Here is a 25,447-nt window from a genome sequence, read left to right on the forward strand (position 1 = left end):
CCCACAGCCTGCTGTCCCCCAGCTGGAATGAACGGAATCCAATAATACTCACTTGTTCAGAAACGCAAAACTCACCCAGACTGTGCAGACACAGCTTTAGCTGAACATTGCATGGCATTCTGGATTATGGGAGAGGGGACGATAAAATAATTAAAAGCAATGTCAACCTAGAAAACTCAGACTGGTATAGAAATTGCCATCCAATCATTACAGAGGACATTGCCTTAAAAAAGATCAGGTTGAAATTAATTTGGGCCAGATCCTCTTTCTTAAGATTTCTGTGGTAGCATGCCATCCTAAAATGTCCTTTTTTTGTATCTTCCTTAACCACATAGGCTTTGCACATTGGAGGCCAGAACTGTTTGACTGCCACTCCACAAAGTGCTTAGCAGCTTCCCAGTGGATGCTTGGGGTACTTGTTCCTTGACTGTTCTTCTAAAAGCTGCTATTTTGCATTTCAGAAGCTAACTATCAGCAGTAGACCCTCGAGATCAAATTCTGGGGGGTGTATACATATCTATGGTATGTATATTATATATCCAGAGACAGTATGAGTCTCTCTCTGCATAACACACATGAAATGAAGACCTAGGTATGTTATTCCCCTGTTTTTTGGCAGCTCACTCTGCCAAGAGCCATTGGGAGTGTCTTTGAAAGATTTCCTTAGTTAGAAAGACACAAAGATTGGCTAAGGAAATCCAAAGTCTGGGTATTTGTAGTTAATGTTGTTGATTTGGGTCCACAGCCTACAGGAGGATTTACTTTGAGAGATGTAATCACATGGTTATGTTGTCTTGGTGATAAACAGAACAGCTGATGAGTCACCTGCATGTTCAATAAGATACATCTAAAGGCTGTGCCTTTGTTTTGAACATACAGCTAGCAAAAAAAGGAGGTGGCCATGAAAAATAAGCAAAGCAGTGAAACAGAAAGGTCTTGCCCTCCCTTGATGGATATTAAGTTAAGTTGCTTACAGTTTTGGAAGTGTTTAATAATGCTTCAGGTTTTGGGTTGTACTTTCAGGATTGTGAATAATAACTTTAATTTTTCTTGAAAAGTTGTTGCAGAAAACTACCTGGACATTGAAGTCATTCCAGTGGGTGGAAACTACTGTTTGTTTTGCTCAAGGTGGAGTAATGGCAGCTGCACCCACTTTCTTAAGATTCAGGCATAAGAATGGCACTGACAACTGAATTGGCGAGTTTACAGGCTAAGGTTTTATCTTCTGGCTTACAGGTAGGCAGAGTATTCTTCAGCTACTGTCCTGATTCCAGCCTTTCCTTTTGGGTAAAAAAAACCCAAGAAAAAAGTAACCATCAACATTGAACAACAGGTGACATTAGCTGACCCTTGAGAAGGCTCATAAGCAGAGTTTAAACTAGGACAGAGTGCTGAGGCTACTTGAAAACTTCCTCCAGGCCATAGGCACACACAAAATACTCCTGATCAAACTACTGGATTTTCCTGTAGCCTTGACACAGCAAAGCACACTAGCACTACCACCAGCATCTTTGTCCTGTAGCAGGAATAGATAGGCATGGTCTACTAGACTTCTTCCCAGTAGTAATGTGCAACTGATCTTTCCCTCTGAACATCTTGCAGAGATCAGTGCTAACCTTGGGTTGTTTTTTAATTTTTCCAAATCTACATGAAACTTCTGGGAGGAGGGGAGAGAGAAACACCACGGTCTCAGCTACCAATGACAGAATGATAACACCCAACTATTTATCTTGTTTGCTGCTCATGCAGCTGTCATTATGTCTCATGCATTGGCATAGGTCAGGAAATAACCTTTCAGATGACAGCCAACTGACTCAAGCTGAAACAAGCAAGATGAAAGCAGTTTGGAAGGAAAAACACATCAAAGAATTGTCCATGATGCTGTTTCCACACGTCCTTGTAGGCATCCAACCCACAACAGTGCAAAAACTTTGCAATACTCTACTCTTCCTGACAAGTCTGAATGCCTTTCTTTTATTTTCTGACTTGCTAGGAAACTTTTTTCAGAGTGCAGGCCTGGACACAGCAGCCCATGTGTTTATTGCACTCGTTCTGGAGGATGGTTTTACTGCACCGAACTGTGATGTTGACTCCCAGGTTAATATCTAATATGGCTTATGACCTGTGACTTTGGCTGCTGTGTGAATCCCCTATTTGTACAGTGCTCAAGCTGACAGCTGGTTCCTAGTTCACTTGTGATACCAGTTCAAGCTTTTGATTCTAATTTCAGCACAACTTAATAGACCAAGCCTTACATCTTGAATTTTGGGGTCTCAACCATTGCAGCAACTGCTTCTTTTAAAGCAATACAGACCAAAACTGAGAAGGAAGCTCATGAGATTGGGAACAAATATTCTGTGATATTCTGATTGGAAGAAACTCCCACAAAACATCAGGCAAGTACAGGGTTTTGCTGTGTTCATGAAATATCTTAAAATCCTCATTTGTGTGCAAGTATTTACTACCAGTATTATTATTTTTTTAAATACAAGGAAGGATTTAGAGGGAAATGTAAATAGTTTTATCAAACTAATCTTGTTTTTAGAGAAGTTAGAAAAGCTTATGGGGGTTGGGGGTGGGGGTGTCATGTTTCCTCCAGACTCATGACTGAATGCTTTTCTTTATTTTTCTCTCTACATTGGTTACTCATCATAAATTATGTTCTCATTGTTCAAAACGATATTTCTTCTTCCAAATAATTTGCTTTATTTTCCCATGTGCCAACATAACCTGCCTCAACTTACTCCACATTCCCAGTAGAATTGTTGCTAGTGCTATTCATTCTTTGTGCTGACACTTTTACCAGCTAATTTAATAATTTTTCTAATTGTTTGAAATGTTTTTCATTTTATATGTTTTCCTTTAATAACATAAATCACAAGTTTTAAACCCATAAAACAAGAAACTTAAATATATTTATTTCTAAGTTTTGAAGATAAAAGTTTAACAACAAAAATTTCTTATTTAGGACTACTGTGGTTGAGATTTTTCATTTTCCAGATATTTAGAAATGGATCAGAATTAAAACATCATATTGAAATACTCAGAAAGTCGGGCAATGCAGCAGTTCCAATTTGTATTACAACAAACGCCCAATTCTGGTCTGCAGCTAGAGTGTGGAGAGACTTGGAAAAAATTATATGACAGGCAATTCTCTGGATGCTTTAGAAAAAGAAGTATACTTTTTTATCTCTTTTTGAGGAAAAATAAGAGACATTAATTAGCAGGACATAGGTTGAGGGGCCTTGACCTTACAGAGCCTTTGCAGAGCTCTGCGGAAGACAATGTAGTTTCCTAAGACATCTGTTTGGAGATCAGATTCTGAATTTAGTTATTTGCACAGGTGAATGTGAGGCCATGAATTTAAGGCCAGAATTTGGCTTGCAGAAACATTATTATTCTTGATGACTCACAAGAAAGAACGTGCTTGACCTTTAGATCAGGTTGCATTTGAAGGGGTAATATTTAGAGAAGCCATCTTTTTGCATAAGCCTTATATGTGATTCTGAGCCAAACTAAGCATAAACGTATAAAGCTGTGTTAAAAGATCAAGAGGCAATCAGACTAATAGAGTTTTTTTGGACAGATAGACTAAGAGGAAACTATGACTACTTTAAGTTTAATGAATTTCTCTGAAATTGAGTAGAAATGACCTCCCAGACTGTACCATATTCATGTTTAACTCATTGCCTTAACATAAAGGCCCCCAAACTGCCTTAATTCATTCTGTATCATTCTGCTCTGAAGCAGAAAAATGAGGGCATAACATAATTCAGCTTAATAACATTTTTGTCTTCCCAAGTGTACTCATTTCTGTAGTCAAATGTGTAATAAGAGGCTTGGCTCAGTTCCCAGGCTTGCTGAGCACCACAAGAACATGATACAAATCAGTTTATGCCATAGCAAAGATATTTATAAAGGTGTAGTGGGTACGCTACAAACCTCCCAGAAAGGACTTGTGCTTTGAGTTGGCTGAATTCCCTAACACACGAAATACAGGGCTTAAGAGGTAAAGAGGCACCAAATACCTCTGTGCAGTGTCTCTGCCTGATCAGCAGAATGACTATGAGACAGTTTTACTTAAAGAACTGTGTTAAATTCAGATAATTTTGTTTGTATCAACAGAAAAAGCTAAAGAACCCATTAGAAAGTTGAAAACCACCCAATGGTACAGATCACTCTTCTCAGAGCGTGAGACTGCATGAACAGGCACAGAGACAGTCAGAGTGGTTTCCTCTGCCCTGTTACTGAGCAGCCGCCCCAGGTGAGCTTGTATAACCCTGTTTTAGAAAGGTATGTGGTAACCTAAGTTTCGTATTTCTTCATATCAGACTTGAGAGGTGAGTTAACATTTTTAAAAGTTGTGAAGGAATAAAAATTCCATCAGTTTGAGTGGGAGGGGGTTGCTTTCAGACACCTAAGAAGATAGGTTGGAAAAAGCATGTAGGAGTCTAGTGTGTGTCTTAGGTACCTAAACTGCACAAGCAATCTACAACTCCTAGTTCCCCAGTTAAACCGAAGGACCACAGGCACTAGTGAAGTTACTTAGTCATCTAGAATATTGTGGCTTCACATACCCCAAAGTGTTTTTGATTAGCATCTCCTAAATGACACTCAGCAGTTTGTGCACACCTGAATTTCCCAAAGTAGGTTATCCTATGTGCAAGTTTTACGAGTGACCTACTTGCAGAGCTAGGCTATGAGCATAGCTCCAGCATACTTACAGATGGCAACTTCAGCCACCTTAACTGAAAACGTACAAGTGATGAAGTTGGTTCCACAAACCTTTTGTACAGTAAACCTTTAAGCCAAAACATGCATTCAGGAATGGCAGCCTGTGGTTCACCAGTGCTCTGGATATACTACATATTTCCCATGAAAAGCAGCGTTTCTGGTGCCACTATTTGCTGAAATGCATATTGATTTTCTTCTAAATACGTTAACAATTCCAGTGAATGTAGTCAACAGCAATAAGTTATTTATGGGCATTTTCAGGGTGCATAGTGTACTGCTGAGCCTAGGGCTCCCACTTCCTGCACAAATGCTCTCACCACCAGGCTGTTACAAAAAATACGGCACTACCATCTCATCTTCTAAAAGAATAGAGTCGCCAGGCTTCCACATCAAATGGAAAAGTTAAGTCAAGGGTGGGTTTGAGACTGTTACCCATATTCTCATGCAAGCATCAGGTGTGGTGTTGCAGACACTGCCTAAATCTAGAAACAAAGTGGCTGTTAAGACTTTGTTCTTCATCATTGCACCTGTTTGGTAGTGTAGATGTGCTCTTCTTCTGTATACGGGCTTCTGTGAATGCTGTTATCAAGTGTGTAACTCACAGCACAGTGGTTTTGTCATACTCCGCAATGAAAGACTTTGGTGTCTGATTCCACTTAATTAAAGTGCTTCAACCATAGGGTAACCGGTAAGTGAATAAATCAAATGCCCAGCAGTCACCACTAACTTTTGGCTCAAGATTTTTTGGCTATTGGTGGTGGAAGATTTCTTTAGTTACCATTTCCAGGTAAGTGTGCTACTGTGAAGGACTGGGGCTCATTAGCTGTGCTGAGGTGGAACTAGGGAAATACGTATAAACTTATCTAAATGATCTGAACCTCTGAACTTAAGTAAGTTCTGAAAGTCTCTGGAGAACAGATGAGCACTACAGAAGTCCAGCGAATAGTGCTTTCTTTCTGTCTAACAGGAAACACTGGAAGAGTGGACTTTCTATAACAGTGGCTATTTATAATTCAGCTGAAAACAAGATGATAACATCAGGAAAATGAAAAGTTAAAAGGAAACAGTGAAATTTTTTAATTGACAAAACATGGGGACTGGTCAGTTTTTCAGCAGTCCAAGGCAAATGTGAACACCTTATTTATGCATCAATGAATATATAAAGTTTACCAAGAGACAGTAAATGCTCCATTGAAAAGAACACCTCATAATATATTCCTTTTCACGAGTAACTGTTGAGAGCCTAAACATTCCTTTCTGTGGGGCTATTATACTTAATTCTTTAAACATGTTTTAGACCATCTACGATTCTGCTGCAAATATGAGCTCAGCTGTGGGTGGTAAATGGTAGACGTATTTTCAGTTTATTTGAAATATTTGACACTTTTTGTTAGCCTTGGGCTTCAACCCCCTGTAAGTGAGTGAAATGGATGATCTTAGGGTTACTGACTCATATTTCCTGGCCTCATGATAATAAAACAGAGTAAGAACAAATATGGAGAAATTAAGAAACAACTTGGGACTAATTATAAGTTAGGGTGCCTTCAAGAAAGCCAATGATCTTCAAAAATAAATACTTTTGTTTCATTTTCAAGTCTGACTGCAGAGTGATATTGAGTGAAATCTTTCTCCTTAAACTTAGCAGCAGATTGGAAGGCAGCAGCTGGAATATTTTAAAATAAGTACTTTTAAAGAAATACAGACCCTTTCATCCTTGGGAAGAAGGAAAGTGCCTGTGTGAGTGGGAAATACAGGAAATTGAATTGTTATGAGGGTTATTAAGCCTGCATTATGAGCCTGCTTTCCCTACAGAAAGACAGAGCGCAGTTCAAACCAAGAGACTGTTCATTGTAGGCGTTTGCCAAACATCTCAGAAGGGACTGCAGCACAGTCACATCTATATAAAAGTGAACATTCCTTTTCTGCTTCTGCTGCCAGCTACAGTTATCTTCCAACGTGGATGCCACATCAAAGCTAACAAGGCAATGTACGTGAATTACTGTGCTCTGGTAGAGCAATCCGCTCTTTGATTACCTATATTGGTGTCTCGGCAACAAAATTCAGAGGACTGTGGGAAGGCATTGGAGGGAAGACTCGGTGAAGGATGCTTTCAAATACGCATTTTCTAGGGATATTCCTTGAATACCCCTTGTCAGCTGTTGCTTGGGTTCACTGGTGTTGAAGCAGTATAAGAACATAAATATTCATAGGTATTCACAGAGATTTTTTCATCCCTCAATCTTTCCTGCAAAGCTGGATTGACTTGATTTTTATTCTGCTGTCTTTTCTTATTGTTGTTTTTTTTTAGCATTTGTGCATCAGCCATTTATGCTGAAATCATAGAAATGTTAGCTGGACGAGACTGTGGAGGTCATCCAGTCCACCATCTCACTTGGAGCAGAACTTTTGCCAATACTAGATCAAATCAGCAATGTGTTGTATAGTGAAGTGTTGAAAAACTCCGAGGATGGAAAATCCACCTCTGCTTTGAGTAACCTGTTGCAGTACTATAATGCCCTCCTAATGAAGAAGTTGTTCTACTCTCCAGTCTGAACCTCTGAAACTTTAACTTGTGGCTGGCAGCTTTGTTTTGTAATCTGCCACTATATCAAAGAGTTCAGCCATACTGTCTCTGTAACTCCTTCAAGTAATGCCCAATAATGGGCAGAAAATTTTTCATCTTCATTTTCAGTATCAGAATAAACAGATTATTTATTCTTTCTGGAATAGCAAATGAAAAGTCTTCTTCTGATTTAACAATCCTACTTGCAGGTCCTTGTGACACTTTGCCATATGCCATATCTTCTCCAAGAGGGGCTACTTCACCTATGTAGTGAACCTAGTAGCAAGAAAAGATGATTTGAAGTGAAATATCCTGCCACGTGATCCCAGAAACAAGGATTTGACACTGAAAAATTATGCTGGATTTTTACTTCTTATTGCATATGTAGATCTGAAATGCATTTTCAGAGTACGGACTGCTCTGAGTGATGGAAACAAATCTGACTTTACAGGCCTGAATGAAGTAAAAAGATACTATGATATATTAAGATATCAGTAGAGCATGGCAATACAGTACTTGTAGTTGAGAAAAATTTTGCCTCTAATGTACCTCTTGGTTTTCCCACTCAGGACAATTGTTGTGTTTTAACCCCAGCCAGCAGCTAAGACCCAGACAGCCACTTGCTCACTCCCCCTGATGGGGTGGGGGAGACAATCAGAAGGGCAAAATAAAACTTATGGGTTGAGATAAAACCAGTTTATTAGGTAAAGCAAAATCTGTGCACGCAAGCAAAGCAAAACAAGGAATTAATTCGTCACTTCCCATCGGCAGGAAAATGTTCAGCCACCTCCAGGAAAGCAGGGCTCCACCACATGTAATGGTTACTTGGGAAGACAAGTGCCGTGCCTCCAAATGCGCCTCCACCTCTTTCTTCTTCCCTCAGTTTTACATGCTGAGCATGACGTTGTATGGTCTGGAATACCCCAGTGGTCAGTTGGGGGTCAGCTGCCCCAGCTGTGCCACCTCCCAACCCCTTGTGCCCCCAGCCCCTCGCTGGTGGGGTGGGGTGAGAGGCAGAAAAGACCTTGATGCTGTGTAAGCCCTGCTCAGCTGGACTGAAACATCCCTGTGTTCTGATCAGTGTTTTCTGCACAAATCCAAAACATGGTCCCATATTAGCTACTATGAAGAAAATTAACTCAGCCAAACCAGCACAGCAAGGGAAGAGAATCATATCAGTTTCCGTCCCATCAAGTGTAAATATATTGACTTTGAACTTGAACTGCAGAGTACGTAATGCTGCCTAACACTTTTTGGACAGAGGTGTTAGTTATAACACTGGGTGATGAGAGAATCCCAGTTTGAGGTGAAAGCTTCTATGTTTTGGACATTGCTCCAGCTGTATGTATGTTGTTTATGTGTGTACATTGTCAAATGAATCATCTTTAAGAAGGCATATTAAGGGCTGTAAGACATTATTGCAGTAGGGCCCTTATACTGAATAGCAGCAGTGTGTACTCCAGGGAACTGTCCTCTCGTCTTTACAAACCCATTAGACAGAGTTCATCTGCTAACACTGGCTCCTCAAAGATGTAAGGGAACAGTTGACTCACTGAAAAGTCTGTCCAAAAAAACCCTAGTTGCACGCACTGCATACGACAGACATCCTTCTGGGGCTAACCATAAACTCTGTATCTTGTGAGCTGTGATATTTGAATTATGTTTACTCTGCTGCTCCCTTAGCAATCTTTTATGCGCTCTTCACCAAACAGTGATACCCCTTTCCCTCCAGAAATTATGATCCTGCAAAGAAATGAAAACATAATGAGGATTCATTCACATCAAGCTTTATAATGAGGATAATGGAGGCACAGGACAAAAGGACTTTACCTACTTCAGCTTTAAAACATTTTTTTTCCAGTTTTAGTGGGAGAGAATTCAGCAACCGTCAAGAGAAGCAGACAGAATCCTTAGTGCCAAAGCGAAGTGCCTGTGTTCTCAAGACCTTAACACTCCTGAAGGGGGATGTGGAATAAGTCTTCTGGAGATGTCAGCAAGACCACAAATAGCTTGAGAAAAATTAAGTAAAATTTTAAAATAATGGACTACAGCTGGCCTGTGGGAAGACCCCCAGTACACAAGGAATATGTTTGGCTTATACCAAGATGCCTTTGAGCTGTGTTTTTAATATAAGCTGAAATCTGGGATATAACAAGATTTAGTTAGATGGCATGTAAAATGGGATGATAGCAGTTATAGCATATAATTATATTCTTAATTCAGCAGACCTAGCTGCATGAGAAACTTTTTTTCCCACTGCACTATTAATGCTCTGTGAGTAATATATATCTATACTCATAATACATATCTGTGTTATATGAAAAGGCTGATCTGAAACAGAGGCAGGATCAGATGCCAAAATCAAGTAAAATCACAGACAACTCCAATCTCTGATTCATGATTATGAAAAGTTAAGCAGATTTGAACCAGCATTACAAAGGCTGAACATAATCCATGTATTTAGTATAAACTGTCATATTTGATTTCGGTCTTCAGGAACAACTAACACAAGCAAGGATTTCAAGTTTGGCAACTGTGTGCCCTATATTCATCCCCACAGGCCCCAGAAGGATAATTCTTAAACTTACAAACTGTCTCGTGCAGCCTCTTTTTTTTTTTTTTTTTTTTTTTCCTGAAAGACTATCCAATTACTTAGTGCTGTGCTGGGACTACCTGGGGAAATAGTAAAAGGAAATACAACTGAGAGCCACTGCGGTTTGACTCCTCTCCAGATACTTTGAAAATATTTTGGCAAAAACAAGGTTTTAAGTAAAACTGTTTCCTTTGGTAACATACCCAGAACTGCAGGTTTTACATTTTTGTACTTAGTATGGAAGGCCAAAAAAAAAAAAAAAAAAAAGACCTTGTGTGAGAAGGTTGTACACATGGTAGTAATATTAGTGGGGAAGAAATAGAGAGCAAGCGGCAGGGGGAATCTGAGCAAAATGCAGAAAGAAGACAAGGAGAGAACATATTACAAATATCTATATTCTACTGGTAAAATATACATCGCTGCAAGAAGGTACCTTTGAGTACCTTAGGCTTTTAAGTAATGACAGGAGAAGCATGATGTTCTGTTCATCAAAGGATGACTATGACAAAACAAAAAAAAACCCCAAACCCCCCCAAAAGGCAAACAATAATTTATTTTTTGCTGTTTTGTTGTCAAGCAGTGTCAATGAGAGAGCTCTTGAACTGACAATGATGAGTTGGATTTCTTTCTCTTACAGGAGATTCCTTAGAGTACTTCTGATTACTTTTTTCCTCTGAAGTTTTAGTGAGAATAGAAAGAAGTGCTATGAAAACCTTTCTAAATGCATTGTTCATACAGACTTTTCTAGGTATCTCGGTGATTAAGAGGCCTATGAATATTTAAATAAATGAAATGAAACATTAATGCCTTTGCCCTTCAGGACTGCTTACTTCCTTTAGAAAATCATTGTGTTTGTTTGGGTGCTACTGATTACAACATGTTGGTTGCACACACAGATCCAAAATGTCTCACATTTATAGGTCCATTGCTGTCGTGCTCTGTACACTCATTTACAAGAAACACAATGATTGGCATTCAAGAAAACACTGTTAAGTCACTGTTCTTATTCACCATGTTAATTAGCCAGATAACCATAATGTAAGTGCTTTTCTTTAGTTGTTTGTTTCCAACTACAAAAAAATTCCTGGCCACAACCTTCAGACAGATAAGTATTTATGTTTCTCTCAATTTTTATTATGTCTTAATTTTCCTTCAACTTGTGAGAGCTTTTTTCAAGGCTGAATTACTGCTTTTCATCTAGAAGTGCTCACCTTATCACAGCTGGTCAAAGTCTTTCTGCTTTGGATACGAATGTTGTAGGTAACCCCTGTGCACATCACAGCTTTTCTTCAGCAGGATGTATTTTCTATCCTGCAGCCACTTGTTACTTAGAAGGACTCAAAGATGCCATTCGTTAAAAATAGCTGTAGGATGGAAGTTAACTTCAGTGGGATTACACAGGTGCTTACTTGTAGTTTTGCAAACTGGAGTGACATGGAGGTGTTTAAAAAAATGTGTAGATGTGGTGCTCTGGGACATGGTTTAGTGGCGGACTTGGCAGTCCTGGGTTAATGGATGGACTTGATCTTAAAAGTCTTTTCCAACCTAAATGATTCTGTCATTCTACGATTCTGTTGTACTGGGAGAAGTTACCAAGCATGTGAGGTGTGAGTTTAGAAGTAGTCAGAAGACAAGGCTGCAAATCAAGAAGAGAAAAGGAAGAAAGGGTAGGTAGTGAGTGCATGGAGATGATGGAGGTTGGAGGGAATTGAGTATATTTGGGAAGTAAGCTTGAAAAGGTAATGTTAAGCAATAGGCAAGAGTGGCACACTGACACAGGGCTCTAAAGGACAGTAATAGAGCTGAGTTTTGATATTTGAAAAGAAAGGCGAATAGACGTATCCATTTAATGAATGTACTTGAACTCGTAGGTTTGCTTTTCCTTTAAACAAAGCATTCAGTTTAATTCTTACTTAGCTGAACCCAGTGAGAGCTAATATAAAATGAAATGGAGGCTTTTTTTCAGGGGGTGAAAAAACTGCTAACACGAAACAATGTATAATGTCCAGTAACTGGCAACTTGCCTCTTTCCTGTACTATGCTATATCTTTTTTCTCAGAGGCTGAGCTTCATTGTTCTTTGTACTTGGTTGAATTCCTTAGCTATTACACGCTGAAATCTTGTATGTTTAACCATGTCTGTATAACCTATTTCTAACAATTCTTTAATATGCCATGTTTATAAACAACTCATTCTGCTATTTGACCCTCAGCTTCAGTGCTTATTTTTTTCTTCTTTTCTTTTGTTTACAGATTGTTTATCCAGGAAACCTGAACATGCTGTTAGGCACAAACTGTGCTGGAGGGGGTAATAACCTCACTTATGTGACAGGACACTAACATCTGATGGAGCCATCCCAGTTAAGAGTCCAGACTCCTCTTTTGGTAATTAATGGAAGGAAGGAAGTTTCTAATATAACTGTTCTTTGAAAGCTACCTTAAGTTAAACTGTACAAACACCTTCTTTGGATGTTTGAAATTAAAACCCTTTTTTATGTAGCTGTCTTTCAGGAGGAGATCACAAAATAGCCTGCAACTTTGAGATGCTGTTCTGTTCTTTGTTTCTGAGATGCTTAGGGGTGGACTGAGAGAAGCTCATTTTCTTAACAAGTACCTGGAAGAAAAAAAATGTAGCAGTATTGTAGAGCAGTTCAGGGAAGAGCCTTAGTTTGAACAGAGAAGAGTTTGTGAGAAAATACTGTGTTTTCACATATCCGGTACATGTGGGTAAATTTTTCCATAAGAAATGAATGTGTTCCATTAAAGTGTTATGCCAGGAAGTTTTAATTTCTACACCTAATTCTTTCATGATCTGAAGCCAATTTTTTAAATGTTCATGTACTGTCTTCGAAAACAAAGCTTCAATGGAGAAATTCCCTAGATAATTTCTGTAGTCCTCTGTTCTAGTGGTTTGCACCATGCCATGAAGAACCGAAGGAATTCTTCCTGGAATTCCTTGAAGACCTACTATTTAGTCATTTGCACAACTATTCTGAAATTAACTGGGTCTTGAAGCTCTTATTATTGTAATTTACATTAACTATCTTTTTGGAGGCATCCTAGACTTACTTGCAGTGATCTCTTAGAGCAATAATCAGTGTGTCCATTCAGACTTCAGGCTGTGCTAGAGACTGGACACCTTTCCCACAACGGCACTGGACTTCGAACGTGTGGGTCATGTCCTCACTGATGTTAGCAAGAGATCACAGTAGTCACAGCATACACAGTTATTCTCAGCTCACTACCAGACAGGGCATCCACTAGATCTGTATTCTTCTCCAAGCCACAACTCATTTACTGTCATGACTTTTTTTCTTTCTGTCCTCTTTGGTTTTTTCCCTTACCTTTTTTATCAAAAAGGTAAGATACTGAGCCCATAATGCACCTCTGTATACACATAATTACATGTATGAAGATCTGGGTTTACCTTCCGTATTCTGGCAAATGATCTCAGCTGATGCAAACTTTTTAATCATGGACAGTTTAAACACCCTTTCTGCAGCATCAGACAATACCCCAAGATCAGTGGCCTTCAGTTCCCACAGGCTGGCAGGTGTTCTACCTCAAGGAAAAGCCGTACTCACATTCACCCTCAGACCCCTCTTTCTAACCCCACAAAATGAGGAAACAGACCAACCTATTTGGTCCTGTACTACCCACTTTTTCTACTTATTTTTCTACTTCTCTGCTTACTGCTCTTTTTCTTGTGTTCACCATCCCTTTAATCATAGACCTCCCTGTCCCCTGCCTCTCCTCTGAGGGAAGGCTCTTTGGTCTTTCCTCACTTGCCTTTCCTCTGAGATGGTCTCCAGCACTGCCAGTCTCCATCACGTGAGGAACGACAACAATGAAACGGCTCAGAGCAGGTCCCATTCCCTTCCGTTTGCAGCCTTGCTATGACAAACCTGCACCTCTGATGGTGATGGGTGACTGTCATTCATACCTTTACGAAGCACAACCAGGACAGTGGTGACAGCCTCTCTTTAACAGCAGTGACACCAGTCACAAGGTAATTCTGTGTCTGTTACTTGCAACTGCAGAAAGTTTGATAGAGAACATGCATTCTCTGTGAAGATAAAAGGAGGTATCTGGCATACTTGGAGATGTGCAGTCCATATGCATCTTTGCTTCCTAACCTCATTCTTTCCTATACTATTGTCCTGTAACACTTTGATTAGATTGTGGACTGAAAGGTTGGCATGGGATGGCACTCCAGAACAGGCACAATCTCTGGATGCAGGATTGGTGCACCCTAACAAGCGATAATAAGATTAACATTATCAGCAGTAGAAAAAATTCTGTTATATGTATTTGACAGACTGCCATGTATATGTGTGAACTGCACATCCCGAACAATTCCTGTTATTGGTGAGTAGCCTCTTTTCTCTCAGGCAACTTTGTTAAGGACAATTAACATTTAGAGGGAAAGATACTTGTATTCTGGTGACATTTCTGCCTTTCTTTTTTTCTTTGGATGTAAAAGTGCATTGAGATAATGTGGAATTCATAGTCACTCTTATTGTAGGGGTTTTCTTTTTTGTTAACTCTGTTTTTCCTTATATCAGTTTTGTCATTGTGGTGTGCCTCTTCTGAACGAGCATCTCATCTGTTAGATTAGTTCATAAATAACATGTAGATATTAAAGATGGAGATGCCCTAATTAACAATGATTTAATTGTTGGTAGTTTGACTATTAAAAAAATCTTGGTTTACACTTTGAAATAATCTAGACAAACCAGATTCTTTGAATTTCATTCAGAATCACTTGGACATGGGCGTAGATTAGCAGGTGCAAGGAAAAATGTTGGGCATCCTTTTTACAGCAGTCTTCCAAGGCTGATTTCTTATCAGAGGCAAGACAGAGGGAGAAGCTGACACAGAGACATCTACCGGTAAAGCGGGAGAGTAGTATTGAATGCAAGCTCTCATTCAGCCTTCCTGGGAGGCTTCTTGCACTGAACCGAGCTTTTGAGTCTTGATTAATGTTCTTGATTTGATTCACCATGCTTTTATCTCCCTGCACTAGAAGCGTAGGTCTTAAACCAATAAAAAGTAGTATGAAAATTGAACCACTCTTCACTCCAGCATGCCACCTTTGAATAACTTGTATTGTCTCCCTTTTACAACAAAGAAGAAAAGCAAACAAATTGTATTGCAAGTATTTAATGTAGGAATACTTGAGTGATTTCAAAAAAATAACAGTCCTGAAGTCAAGGAATCATTTTCCCAGCCATCATATCAACCCAATTCTAATGATAGCAAGAAACAAGCTGGAAGCTCCTGCAGTCTTCAGAGCGCAGACATGAAGCAGTTAATGGTGCAAGCACCCTCTCCTTGGTAACTGTAAATAACACTTCACAGTTAGGACCAGTTTAATAAAAAAATTGATGCTATTTATGAAAAAGAATGTTAATAAGTTTTGTGAAAGCTAAGAAGTAGCAGAAAATGGAGGCTGGTAAATGAGTTAATGGGCTTCATGGATATGAAACAGTAATGTGTTCACAGCTTGAAACTTATTTGCTCTGACTCAGGCTGAAAAGGAAGTTCTTCAGACGAGGTACAGATTTATTTTAAGAGGTGGCACCATGGTTAATCTGAGTCATGTTCAGTCTGTGGCTGGGTAGAGTCCCTCTTGTTATGAAAAAAAATCTGATGTTTCTATTGATGAAATAATTTTAATTTGGATTTCCCATTTTTACAGCATAGAAAAAAAGATTTTAAGCTGGCAAGTGGGATGCTCTGCCTGGCCCCCTGAACATGCCTCGAGTGTGCTGCTAGAAAACATTTCTGCTTTTTCCAGCACCCTCTGCCCTTTCTTATGAGCTTTTCATCTCACCTATCAAAATCCAAATGGGAAATGCAGTGTTACCCCTAGGATCTACAGGGGAGTCAGGACACTTATTAACATGGCCCAGAGTCTTGGTTTATAGATTTACTCCACCCTTTTTGTTCTCTAGGTACTTTAAATCATACCTGTCTCAAGCCAAATCAAGCAAAAATACAAACCCAAGCACCACCCATGGTGTTCGAAATAGCCAGCATAGTGAAAAATGCTTTCTAAAGGCCCAGGTGAATAAATGCAAGAAAAGATGTAGTTGATCTACAACATTTTTTCTAGGAAGGACCTCTCCTTCCACCATCTAACTGGCTGGCACCCTCTTGACCAGGTGATACTTCGAGTTTCAGGGTACGCACACGCATTCCCTCTTTTTCTTATGGAATATGCTCATTGTTCCAGTCAGTCTTGCCTTTGCTGTCTACTAGCTGTATGAATATTTAGTCTTTCTCCCTGAAACTCATTCTGTTCCCTCTGTAAGTAGGAGGTAGCCTGACCAGTATCCTAAACGTGTCTGTCACTGGAAATGTGTTCTGTATCAGTTTGTGTATTATAAATGTGCATGGTACAATCATTCTAAACCAATAATCATAGTATTAATGGCCCTCTGTGGAGAGCATACACAATATTGAGTAACGTCTTAGAAGTAAAAATGTTTTTAGGATGATGGCTTACTGAGCTAGGTTTACAAAAACGCATACCCTAATTTTTTTGTCACAATGATCACTATCAACACGATGATCAAAAGCAGCTACTTTGCATATTAAACTGCTTCTGCAGGAAGAGAACTACATGAGAGACCCTGTTAGGCTCTGTAGAGCTGTTCAGTGAATCAGCTGGTGTAGAAGGTGTTATGAGGCAAGAGAGCTCACCCCGCCTCTAAATGAGTCGTGTTTATCTGTAATATCTTGAAAAGACATAATCATCCTTAGGCATTGTGCAAGCACATTTTCCAGGCAAAAAATAATTAACTGAAAGAAGAAAAAATGAACAAATTGCTTTAGGGTCATCCTCAAAACCAGTGGAGCACCTTAACACCAATGGCCAGAGTCACTGTGTATGCTGCAACTGCTCTGCACAATCCAAAATAGCTGTGAACTTGATTGATGAAGAGTCGCAGATCAAATACAAAATGTTGTAATTGATCTACATTTCTGCAGGTATCCCTCGTGTTTATCACTGTGTTCTACTGGTCAGGTGCATCTGACATGTCAGTCACTCATCAGGAACAAAAATATCCCAAAGTGCTGCAGCTAAAAGCATGCCATCCCTGGACATCTGCCCAAAGAGAAGGCACTCAACACTCGCAGAGATCTTCTGCAGATGACAGAATGCTTCTACTTGGAAAGGTATTAGGCCAACAAAAATAGATAGTTTTCCTAAGTTGCTCAAAAATAAGCCAGTTCCTAGGTTAAAGGTACATTATTTATTTCAATATCTGGAGCAGGTAGACCAGGGACCCTTGCTGAGATCTGTGGATCTCACTGGAAAACAGGCTATTTTCAGTGGAGTTTGAATCAAGCACAAGTTCTTATAAACCAGGCTAGTGTGTGCTCGTGGGGTTAGTTTTCCTGATATTTAAGCCTGAAAAAGGGCTTACAAAGGAAAAACTGTCCTCTGGTGGATCTGTCCTAAAGCTGTTTCAAATTACACTTCCCATAGGTTAATAATTTAACCTCTAGTTAACACTTGAAATAATGAATCAATGGTGCAACCTTTTTATAAGTGTATTTTTCATACTTCTTCAAAAACATAATTGTTTCCTTTTATGATAAGTACATATAGTAAACTATTTTTTTACAACAAAATTTTTAATTTAGAGTCAGAATTGCTCAACTGTATTTCCTATCAATGTCATAGTTAAATTCCAGGAAATTGATAATAAAGGCATCAAACCAACCATACTGACGTCAAATCATGGGTCTTATTAAACAAAACCGTAACACCCCAACACCTACCCACACATCGCAGCCCCACAGCAAATGTAGTTTTATGCCAACATACAATCCACATCTTCACTTCCTATTCAAGGGAGAACTCTTACTGTAAAATCCCAGAAGAACCTGGAGCCTGAAACACTACTTAAACATAGACGCACAGAGACTGATGTTTGTACTTTACTTGCTGGATTCAGAGAAAATTAAGGTCTCTGAGGAAATATTTTAAAAAAGATAGTCATTATTGTGCCATATGAACACTACAGAAAACTCTTTCCCCGTATTTTTTGGAAGTTATGGTAACACTCAAAGCTAAATTCTGATGCCAAAATTGCAAAGAAAATGTTTTAACTCTTTTTATTTTGCAAACTCAGTATAAAAATGCCTCTGATCTTTCTCTGATGTTTTACCAACTTAGATTTTGCTATAATTTACTTAATATACTTTTATCCTCTTATCTTTATCTTTTTTTCTGTTGTTGGTTTGGGTTTTTTTTTAACCCCAAGAAACAATTACTCACAGCTTTAGCTAAATGACCAACTTTCTGTTAGTTCAGAGATGGGTTGGTTTTGGCTTGTAAATGGGGATGAATTATTTAAGAATCGTCATGCATTCCGCATCTGGGGCATAAAGCAACAGTGAATGTTTATAGCGAAAGAGTGAGAATGGCCCATACAGACGGATCTTTCCTCCACCCTACTCCAAGCTTCAGAAGCTAGTGGTTAAGGACTTCCTGAGTTGAAGACTGTATCAATTAAGCTACCTGCTATTAATTTATCAGATCTGTCTTCTCACACTTTAATTGACACAGAATTCTGACCTTCCAATAAAAGGGCGTAAGTTCTTGCTGACTCTTTGAGACTAGGGGCTGTTGATGCTCATTAGCCTTTAGCTCTCCAGATCCTCCTTGTCCTTCTAGAAGACAGGAATGATGTTTTCTTTCTTCTGTTTGTTGGCAGCCTCCCCAGATCACCGTGACTTTTCAAAAACTTTTGAGAGTGACCTTACAATAACATTGACCAGCTGTGAAACTCAGTAATGCTAGAAAGGACCTCACCTGCCAGTGAGTACCTCATCTGTAGATGAGGGGCTGATGAAGGTGTTTTGGCAGCAGTGTTTTGGGAGGCTGGAAAATCCTTATAATTATGGATGGAGTTCAAAAGCATGGCTGATACCAGTCCTTTAGAAAGTCCCCCAAGGAACCATGGTTCAGATACTATAAATATTGCCTCTATCTCCCTCCTTCTAGTTTAACACTTTTGTTTGTTTGTTTGTTTGTTTTTTAACAACAAATAGAAGAGAAACTCTGTAGACCAAATGTAAAGCTTTTCACTATGAAAAGATACAACTGGAAATCAGGATACTTAAGTGTGGTCAGCCAACCGCTTCCTTCCTAGATGGAATCTTTCCAGAAGTTACTGCTGTTTAGCTCACATACAATACCCATGTGATCATGTGAACAACTTCTAGTAGAACTGAATCTCGTTTATTTTGTAATGGTATGGACCAAAACTGTTTCCAGTGCTTCGTCTAAACATTAGAGTCATGGGAGAATGACATCTCAGGGCAGTGCTGATCTTCCACAAGCGAACCATGTGGTTAATCAACTCCTGAGCCCTGGTTCTCTCAGTATATAATGTAAGAAAAGTTTCACAAGATTTTGCAGAAAATTGTTAAATATAGAGTGACTGGAAATGTTGTCCCCCCTCTACCACTACCTCTAAGAAAGAAAAAAAGCCAGAAAAAGAAGGTAGAAGCTGCAGAGAGCAGAGCCTGGGGCTTTTTCTGGGGAGCTGGAAAACTACTACTTGTCAGCATTATTCCATTGAGTGGTTTTGTCACATGTTGTCACAAGTTACAGCTGCGCTGTAGGGATCTTCTCCGAAGGAATCTGTGATCTCTGAGCAAAATTTGCCCTTCCCATGCTGATTTGTGGCACAGTGTAAACTATAGCTTTACTGAGCAATCACACGATCTTAATACTTTGACCTTTTCCTTTTTTTCCCCCTTCAACAGCTGCTGACTGTTTTGTGTTTTCATATTAATTGTAACACTTCTGATGTGAGGCTCCAGCCTTGCTCACAGATGTGCATGAGGAGGTCATCTTAGACTCTAAGAAAGAATTTCTGCTGAGAAAACAAACTCATTTTAATGTTCAAGCTCTGCTTACATAGACGTGTTCTGGAGCAAGACTTAATAACAGATGTTTTTAAAAGTCACTGGAGGCAGGTCTCCTGCATTATTTTTAATGGCTTCAAGATTAATTTTAAAAATAGAATTAAAAGAGTGTAAAAGCATGAATTTAGTAAAAAAAAGAAATTCAGATGAAAGGTAATTGCCTTTCAGGATTTCTTAGCTTGCAAACCAACCTGACCCAGTTCAAGGATGTATATTGACACAGATATTTTATGGCCTTATTTTCTTACAAGTAGTTTCTCTCTCCCTCTTTTTGTCTTCCTTTTCCTCCATGTAGGAGGAAGACAAAAATGAGGGCTCTATCCCATGGCAGAAGACCAATCCAGGACTGAACATTGTGAGTCTCTTTGTGAGCTGGAGTTTCTCCATTAGCGCCAGATGATGCTGGGCTTGCTTTTGATTACTTACTGGAGGAGAAGCCCAGCAGCTGAGTGAGACCCTGCAGCCCTGGCAGAAACTCAGACACCAGACCTGGGTTTCCCACTTTCTCAGTTCTTCTGCAGATTTAAGAGCTACTGTGCTATTTCAGCATAGTCTGTGTAGTTGACTTAAGTTTATACAGCACTGTTTCCATTAGTGTTATCATTTTGTCAGTTAATTTTCGGTGTACATATACTATATGGGACAAGATTGTTTTATTCGTGTTAATGTAAGAGTAAACCATGGCCCATTTTATTTGCAGTGTGGTTAACTGTGGTATTCATGGCAGCTCCTCTGAATATTTTTGATGAAGTCTTTAAGTACATGTAATACCGAAAACACATTCCCATTCAGTAGGTCTCATATAAGACATTAAGCCAAACAGGGCAAATAGCTTCTAGAAAAATTCCATAAACATTAAGCATATTTATGCCATAGCATTAAGGTTGGTCAATTTGAACCTTACTGTATTGTAGTATAAGAAGCATCTTGTTTGCTTTTATTTACCTTCTCAGTAGTAAATGTATTTTGGTTAACCACAATGGCAAACGTGGGCAAGACATTTGTGTCAACAGATCCTTCTTCTCAACAAAGTCACATTCTTAGTTTCTAGGGCAGCAGACTGGATTCTGAGTAATAAGGTTTTTATAAGTCTTGTTGTAAATCTGAAACCATAAACATGTCTAATTTTCTATTAAACCTGCTGCTGTGTTTGAGGCACAATAAGTTCTCTTTTAGGTTCGATGGTAGTGAGCATGTTGGTTTTCCAGTTTTGATTGCTGTTGATTTAACAGTTGCCAGCACCTCCTGCCAAGCTTTTGACCTAAGTCACGCTCCCTGGTGATGTCATTAACAGTGCCTAGAATTTAGTAGTTGATGGTACCTGCTGGTAGGCAGTAAAAGGTTTCATACATCCCTTGTTTTGTTGCAGATATGTTTGGGAACAGTGGTAAGAAACTGGTTCTTTCCACAGCTGACCTCTAATTACTCATTTGTTGATAACAGGTTCAACAAAGATTCAGGCCTGGAGAAGTTTTAATTGGGACATATATTTGCTTTTTATAATACAGGCTTTCAAATGCACCTCAAACACTGCTAACAATGAAATGATTTCTGGAACATTTCTTGCATTCTTCAGCCGCTGTAGGGTACTTCCCTCCTAGTGAGGACCACAAGAGTTATTCCCATGAGGAAAGCCTATTCACATTGGTAAAGTCAGCAGGCACAGTGCCCTTGGTGTATTCTTTTCCTTTGGAATATATTAGGAGTTGTGTGCTGAATTATTTCTTCTGAATGCTTCAAATAGCTATGACTCATTTATTGTGCTGTTATAAACAGTACAAGATAGTGATCCTGTCTGCTGCAGGTGTGCATATCCGTTTTGTGTGCTTCTTCAGGCTGCAGGAATCTGTTCAGCTGAAGCAGTGTTTAGGATCAAGGTCTAATATTGAAATGAAAGTGGTATATTCACTTTCATATTCACACTTTACGGTAACTTAGTTTAATAAAGTAAGAAGTAGGAAGGAAGTTTAACAATGCTTACCATCCTCTATTTGTATCTTCATCTCAATGTCAACAGTTAGGACACATTCATGCATTTCATTAAACGCACCACCATATGACACAGCAAACAGAATTTTATTTCAACACGTGTAAATGAAGGCTGGAACTGATCCAAATTCCTTAACCTCAGTGGACAGCTGCAACTGCAAAAGCAAAAATTAGTGTGTCCTGGAGAGGCCTCAAATTTTCTTGAGTATTTTTCTAAAACTAAATCAAGGAACAACTGAACTTCAGTAATACATTCCATCTAAAACATGGTTAAGTGCTTCTACGGTGCTTAGGAAAAATGCCTACACTCCCGAACCCTTGGATACTTTTCTAGTTTCTCTGTAATCAGTTTGCATCCTATTTCTCATGCATCAGGTTTCACAGTTTCCCTAGACAGTCTGAATGTGGTTATCTGGCAATTTTAAGGTCTCACTTTCACACAGGACATCTTCCTAAAAACACTTGCTGAAAACTGTAGAAAGTAGACCACGAGAAATTATGTTTGCAAACAAGCAGGGCAAAGCATGAAGAATCTTGACCGAATGTCTTATCTTCCTAAATTTTAAACTACACTCTCTTAATAAGATGAATACTCAAAAAGCTTAATATGTATATTGTGTATGCATATGCATATGCATACACGTATACCATATGTGTATCACACTTTCCATTCTTAGAAATGTTCCTGAATCTCAGTGTAAATTTGGTAGAGATCTATTAGAAAGGGATCCTTCAGCTTGCTAGGTTTCACCAGGGAATGCTTCCTAGCAAAGGACAGGGAAGGAGCATATTCTTCCTGAAGTTTGTCTGCTTCTGGTCCTTTTGCAGGAATTGCAGACACTGCAGCCTTTTGGAAGGGCTTGGAAAGGTCTCCTGTTTGCAGGAAACACATGAGTTTCAGGCCTTTGAAGTTTAAATCAGGACTCACAATAAGGCTGTGTGCTGTCATATGTCTCACACCCTTATCTTCTAGATGATGAACCTGGGTGCTTTTGCTAAACCAAAATCCTTTGGGATTTGGCAGAGCTTTTCTGCCAGCAGCTGCTTTAAAGCTGTTCCAAAAGATGACATTTGTGTGTTAAGGATCTGTATCAGTCATGTCTCCACGGTTCCTGCAGAACCAATAAGGTCAGGAAACCTGTACCTGGCCGGTCCTTCCTGCCCATCTGTAACTGAAGGATGGAGAAGGAGTGCTCATCTGCTACAGTACCCCCAGACTGGATTGCAAAATGTTCTCTGCTTTCAGATTTAGAGAGGCAACATTTCAAAGGTAGGAAGCAAAGACTACAGATACTAAACTACAAGCATAAAGAATCATTAAAATTAAATAAAAACAGGTGAAAGGAGGTTTTGTAGCTGAAACTGGCTTTTTCTTCCGCATCAGAGGTCTTTGCAGTTTTCTTCACCATCAGATCCCTCTAGCTCTCCCAGAAATCCCAGGCCCTGATAATGCTATGTGCAGAGTAGGACTCCTTAAAGGTTAAGTGCAATAGTCAGCCTCAGGGCTTATTAGGTGACAATGTGTGACAACTGGGATGACTTGGACAAGAAGATATGGGACTCCAGTAAAACCATGCACGGGAAGGAAAAGGAAGGAAATGCATGAAGAGAGGCTGGATGACAAGAACAATTGCAATATCCTATGGAGGTAAATGTAACAAGAGGAAAAGGACATGCTGAGGCGTGAAGCTGAATGAAGACAATAGGATAAGAGAAGAAAGCACAGCAAAACCAAAAAAGACAAATTATTTCACAAAACTCTGACTGGATAGAAAGCACTCTTAAATTAACTTGTCAAACATGATAAAGAACTGAATGGGTGTTTGGGCTGGTATTTCACCTAAGGCAGCAAAATGCCAGGAGCAATTCTGACTCACATGTTTGTGAGTCAGTCCTTCATCAGAGAGCTGCTAGAACAAGAACTATTTTCACTTGAAAAATATATTTTTGTGCTGATCTAAACAAATTGAAAACATTTTCATTTGTTTTTCATGAGCAACACAGATGTTGTTTGGCAACTTCCATGCAAAGCACCATAGATAAAAACCGTAACAGGACAGCAGAAATGGATGAAGTCTATTTTTTTTAGCAGAACCAAAGATCTCCAAAGTTTTATATACTCTTTGCCAGGGAATGAGGGAAGATTAAATGAGTTTGGGGTCTCTGTGTTTGTGTAGTTTCATCCATCTCACATGGAAACAAAAGAAAAACCTCCGGAGATTTCTTTCTCATGCTGGAAAATCCAGTAGGCAGGAAAGTACATTCTTTTAAATCCACTGAACAGTTTAAGTTTATTTATTTGTACTGCATATGTGCTTTCTGCAGATGTAAACCAGCAATGGAAAGACTAATACCAGAGTTTGCAATGAATATGTAGCCCACATGCAAATTGTGGCACAGAAACTTCCAGTTTTTGACAGCTAAATGCTGTAGTCCTTATACCAAACACTGTATTTCCACAAGGATTTGAGGAGTTTACATACATACATAGATCATGCCATTTGTTCACCTAGAACATAAATTGCATATTATTAGCCACAAATTAATTTTGGAGTGAAATTGCCTCTACTACCTTCCTTTCTGTCCCCTGGGCTACACACATGTACTCTTGATAACCTATAGACAGATAATGTGGCAGTTAAACTGAAGACTGTATTCATATATTACATATTTGGGGGCCAGCCCTTTCTCAAGCACCATCACTTGAGACTATTCCATTTCACTAGTCTTAACTACATCCTCTTAATATCTCACTAAATAATTCATGTGATTTTTCAGCTGCTTTGGCATTTAAGCCTTTGAATACTGTACTAACAGACAATTAATGTCTCCCTTTAGATATCTCATAGCCAAGTTATGTATATATTTAGCTGTTTCATCTTTCCTCATAAATTCAGACATTTAATAATTGTTCTGCTGTTCTCTGAATCCATTCTGGTTTGGCACAATCATCCTTATAGTAAGTTGCTCAAAACCAAATGTATTTTTTAGGTATGGTCTCAGCAGAACCATATGGACAGGGTTATACAGCCTCTGCTCTCCATGACCAAATACCACACAGCTTGTAAGTAAATTTCTTCTTGCTACCATATTACACTGAAAAGTCACGTCAGATGTCTTATCTGTGCCTCTCTCAGAACCTTTCCCCATATCTCTATCTTCCTCTCTTTCTTTTCACACGTTTCTCCTTTTCTCCTCATTTGGCAATAACTCATTCCCCAGAATTGTTTACACTGTATGTTTCTAGTTATAATAGCAGAATGATGGCTTAAGATACTAGCAAAAGATTCGAGAAGTCTGTGTTAACTTTCCTGCTCTGTGTAAAAGGAGGCAGTATAACTTTCTATCACTAAATGGTGCTGTGAGCCAAAGTGCATTGCACTACTGCAAAACACCTGCATGTGTTGAGCTGGGGCTGTTTAAAAGCCATAGATAGTCTTTTTCTGTTGTCCTGTTTATAATTTCAGTAAATACTTGAATACTGTTCTCTGTCCTACTCAGTATTTACCCTTCCTAATTTATCTGGGATTTCATAAAATGTACTCCTATGTACCTGTCAAATATCTGCATAAGTTTAGCATGACTCCAGGTAGGGTAGATACATTAACAAAAAGACAT

The 25,447-nt window shown here is 39.1% G+C and overlaps 1 protein-coding gene across 18 annotated transcripts in view; it reads left to right on the forward strand.

The window, feature by feature from the left end:
- Positions 1-3,007: 3,007 nt before the first annotated feature.
- LOC114016878 (uncharacterized) overlaps positions 3,008-25,447 on the forward strand; it is a 74,294-nt gene continuing 51,854 nt past the window's right edge. For 2 of the 18 annotated variants that reach the window (XR_008730252.1, XR_003561646.2), the window contains exons 1-3: positions 3,688-4,293; positions 12,143-12,274; positions 24,821-24,893. Coding sequence is in view for 4 of the 18 variants with exons in the window: in XM_027810905.2 (XP_027666706.1) it covers positions 12,236-12,274; positions 16,886-17,074; positions 20,136-20,195; positions 24,821-24,893 (361 nt within the window). In the remaining 14 variants the exon portion in view is untranslated. Of the gene's footprint in view, positions 4,294-12,142; positions 17,075-18,621; positions 18,726-20,135; positions 20,196-24,820; positions 24,894-25,447 lie in introns of all 18 variants that reach the window. The other 16 variants (XM_027810905.2, XM_027810941.2, XM_027810966.2 and 13 more) reach the window with 16 other exon arrangements.

This window comes from Falco cherrug, chromosome Z (genome assembly GCF_023634085.1).
Source record: "Falco cherrug isolate bFalChe1 chromosome Z, bFalChe1.pri, whole genome shotgun sequence".
NCBI classification, from domain to species: Eukaryota; Metazoa; Chordata; class Aves; order Falconiformes; family Falconidae; genus Falco; species Falco cherrug.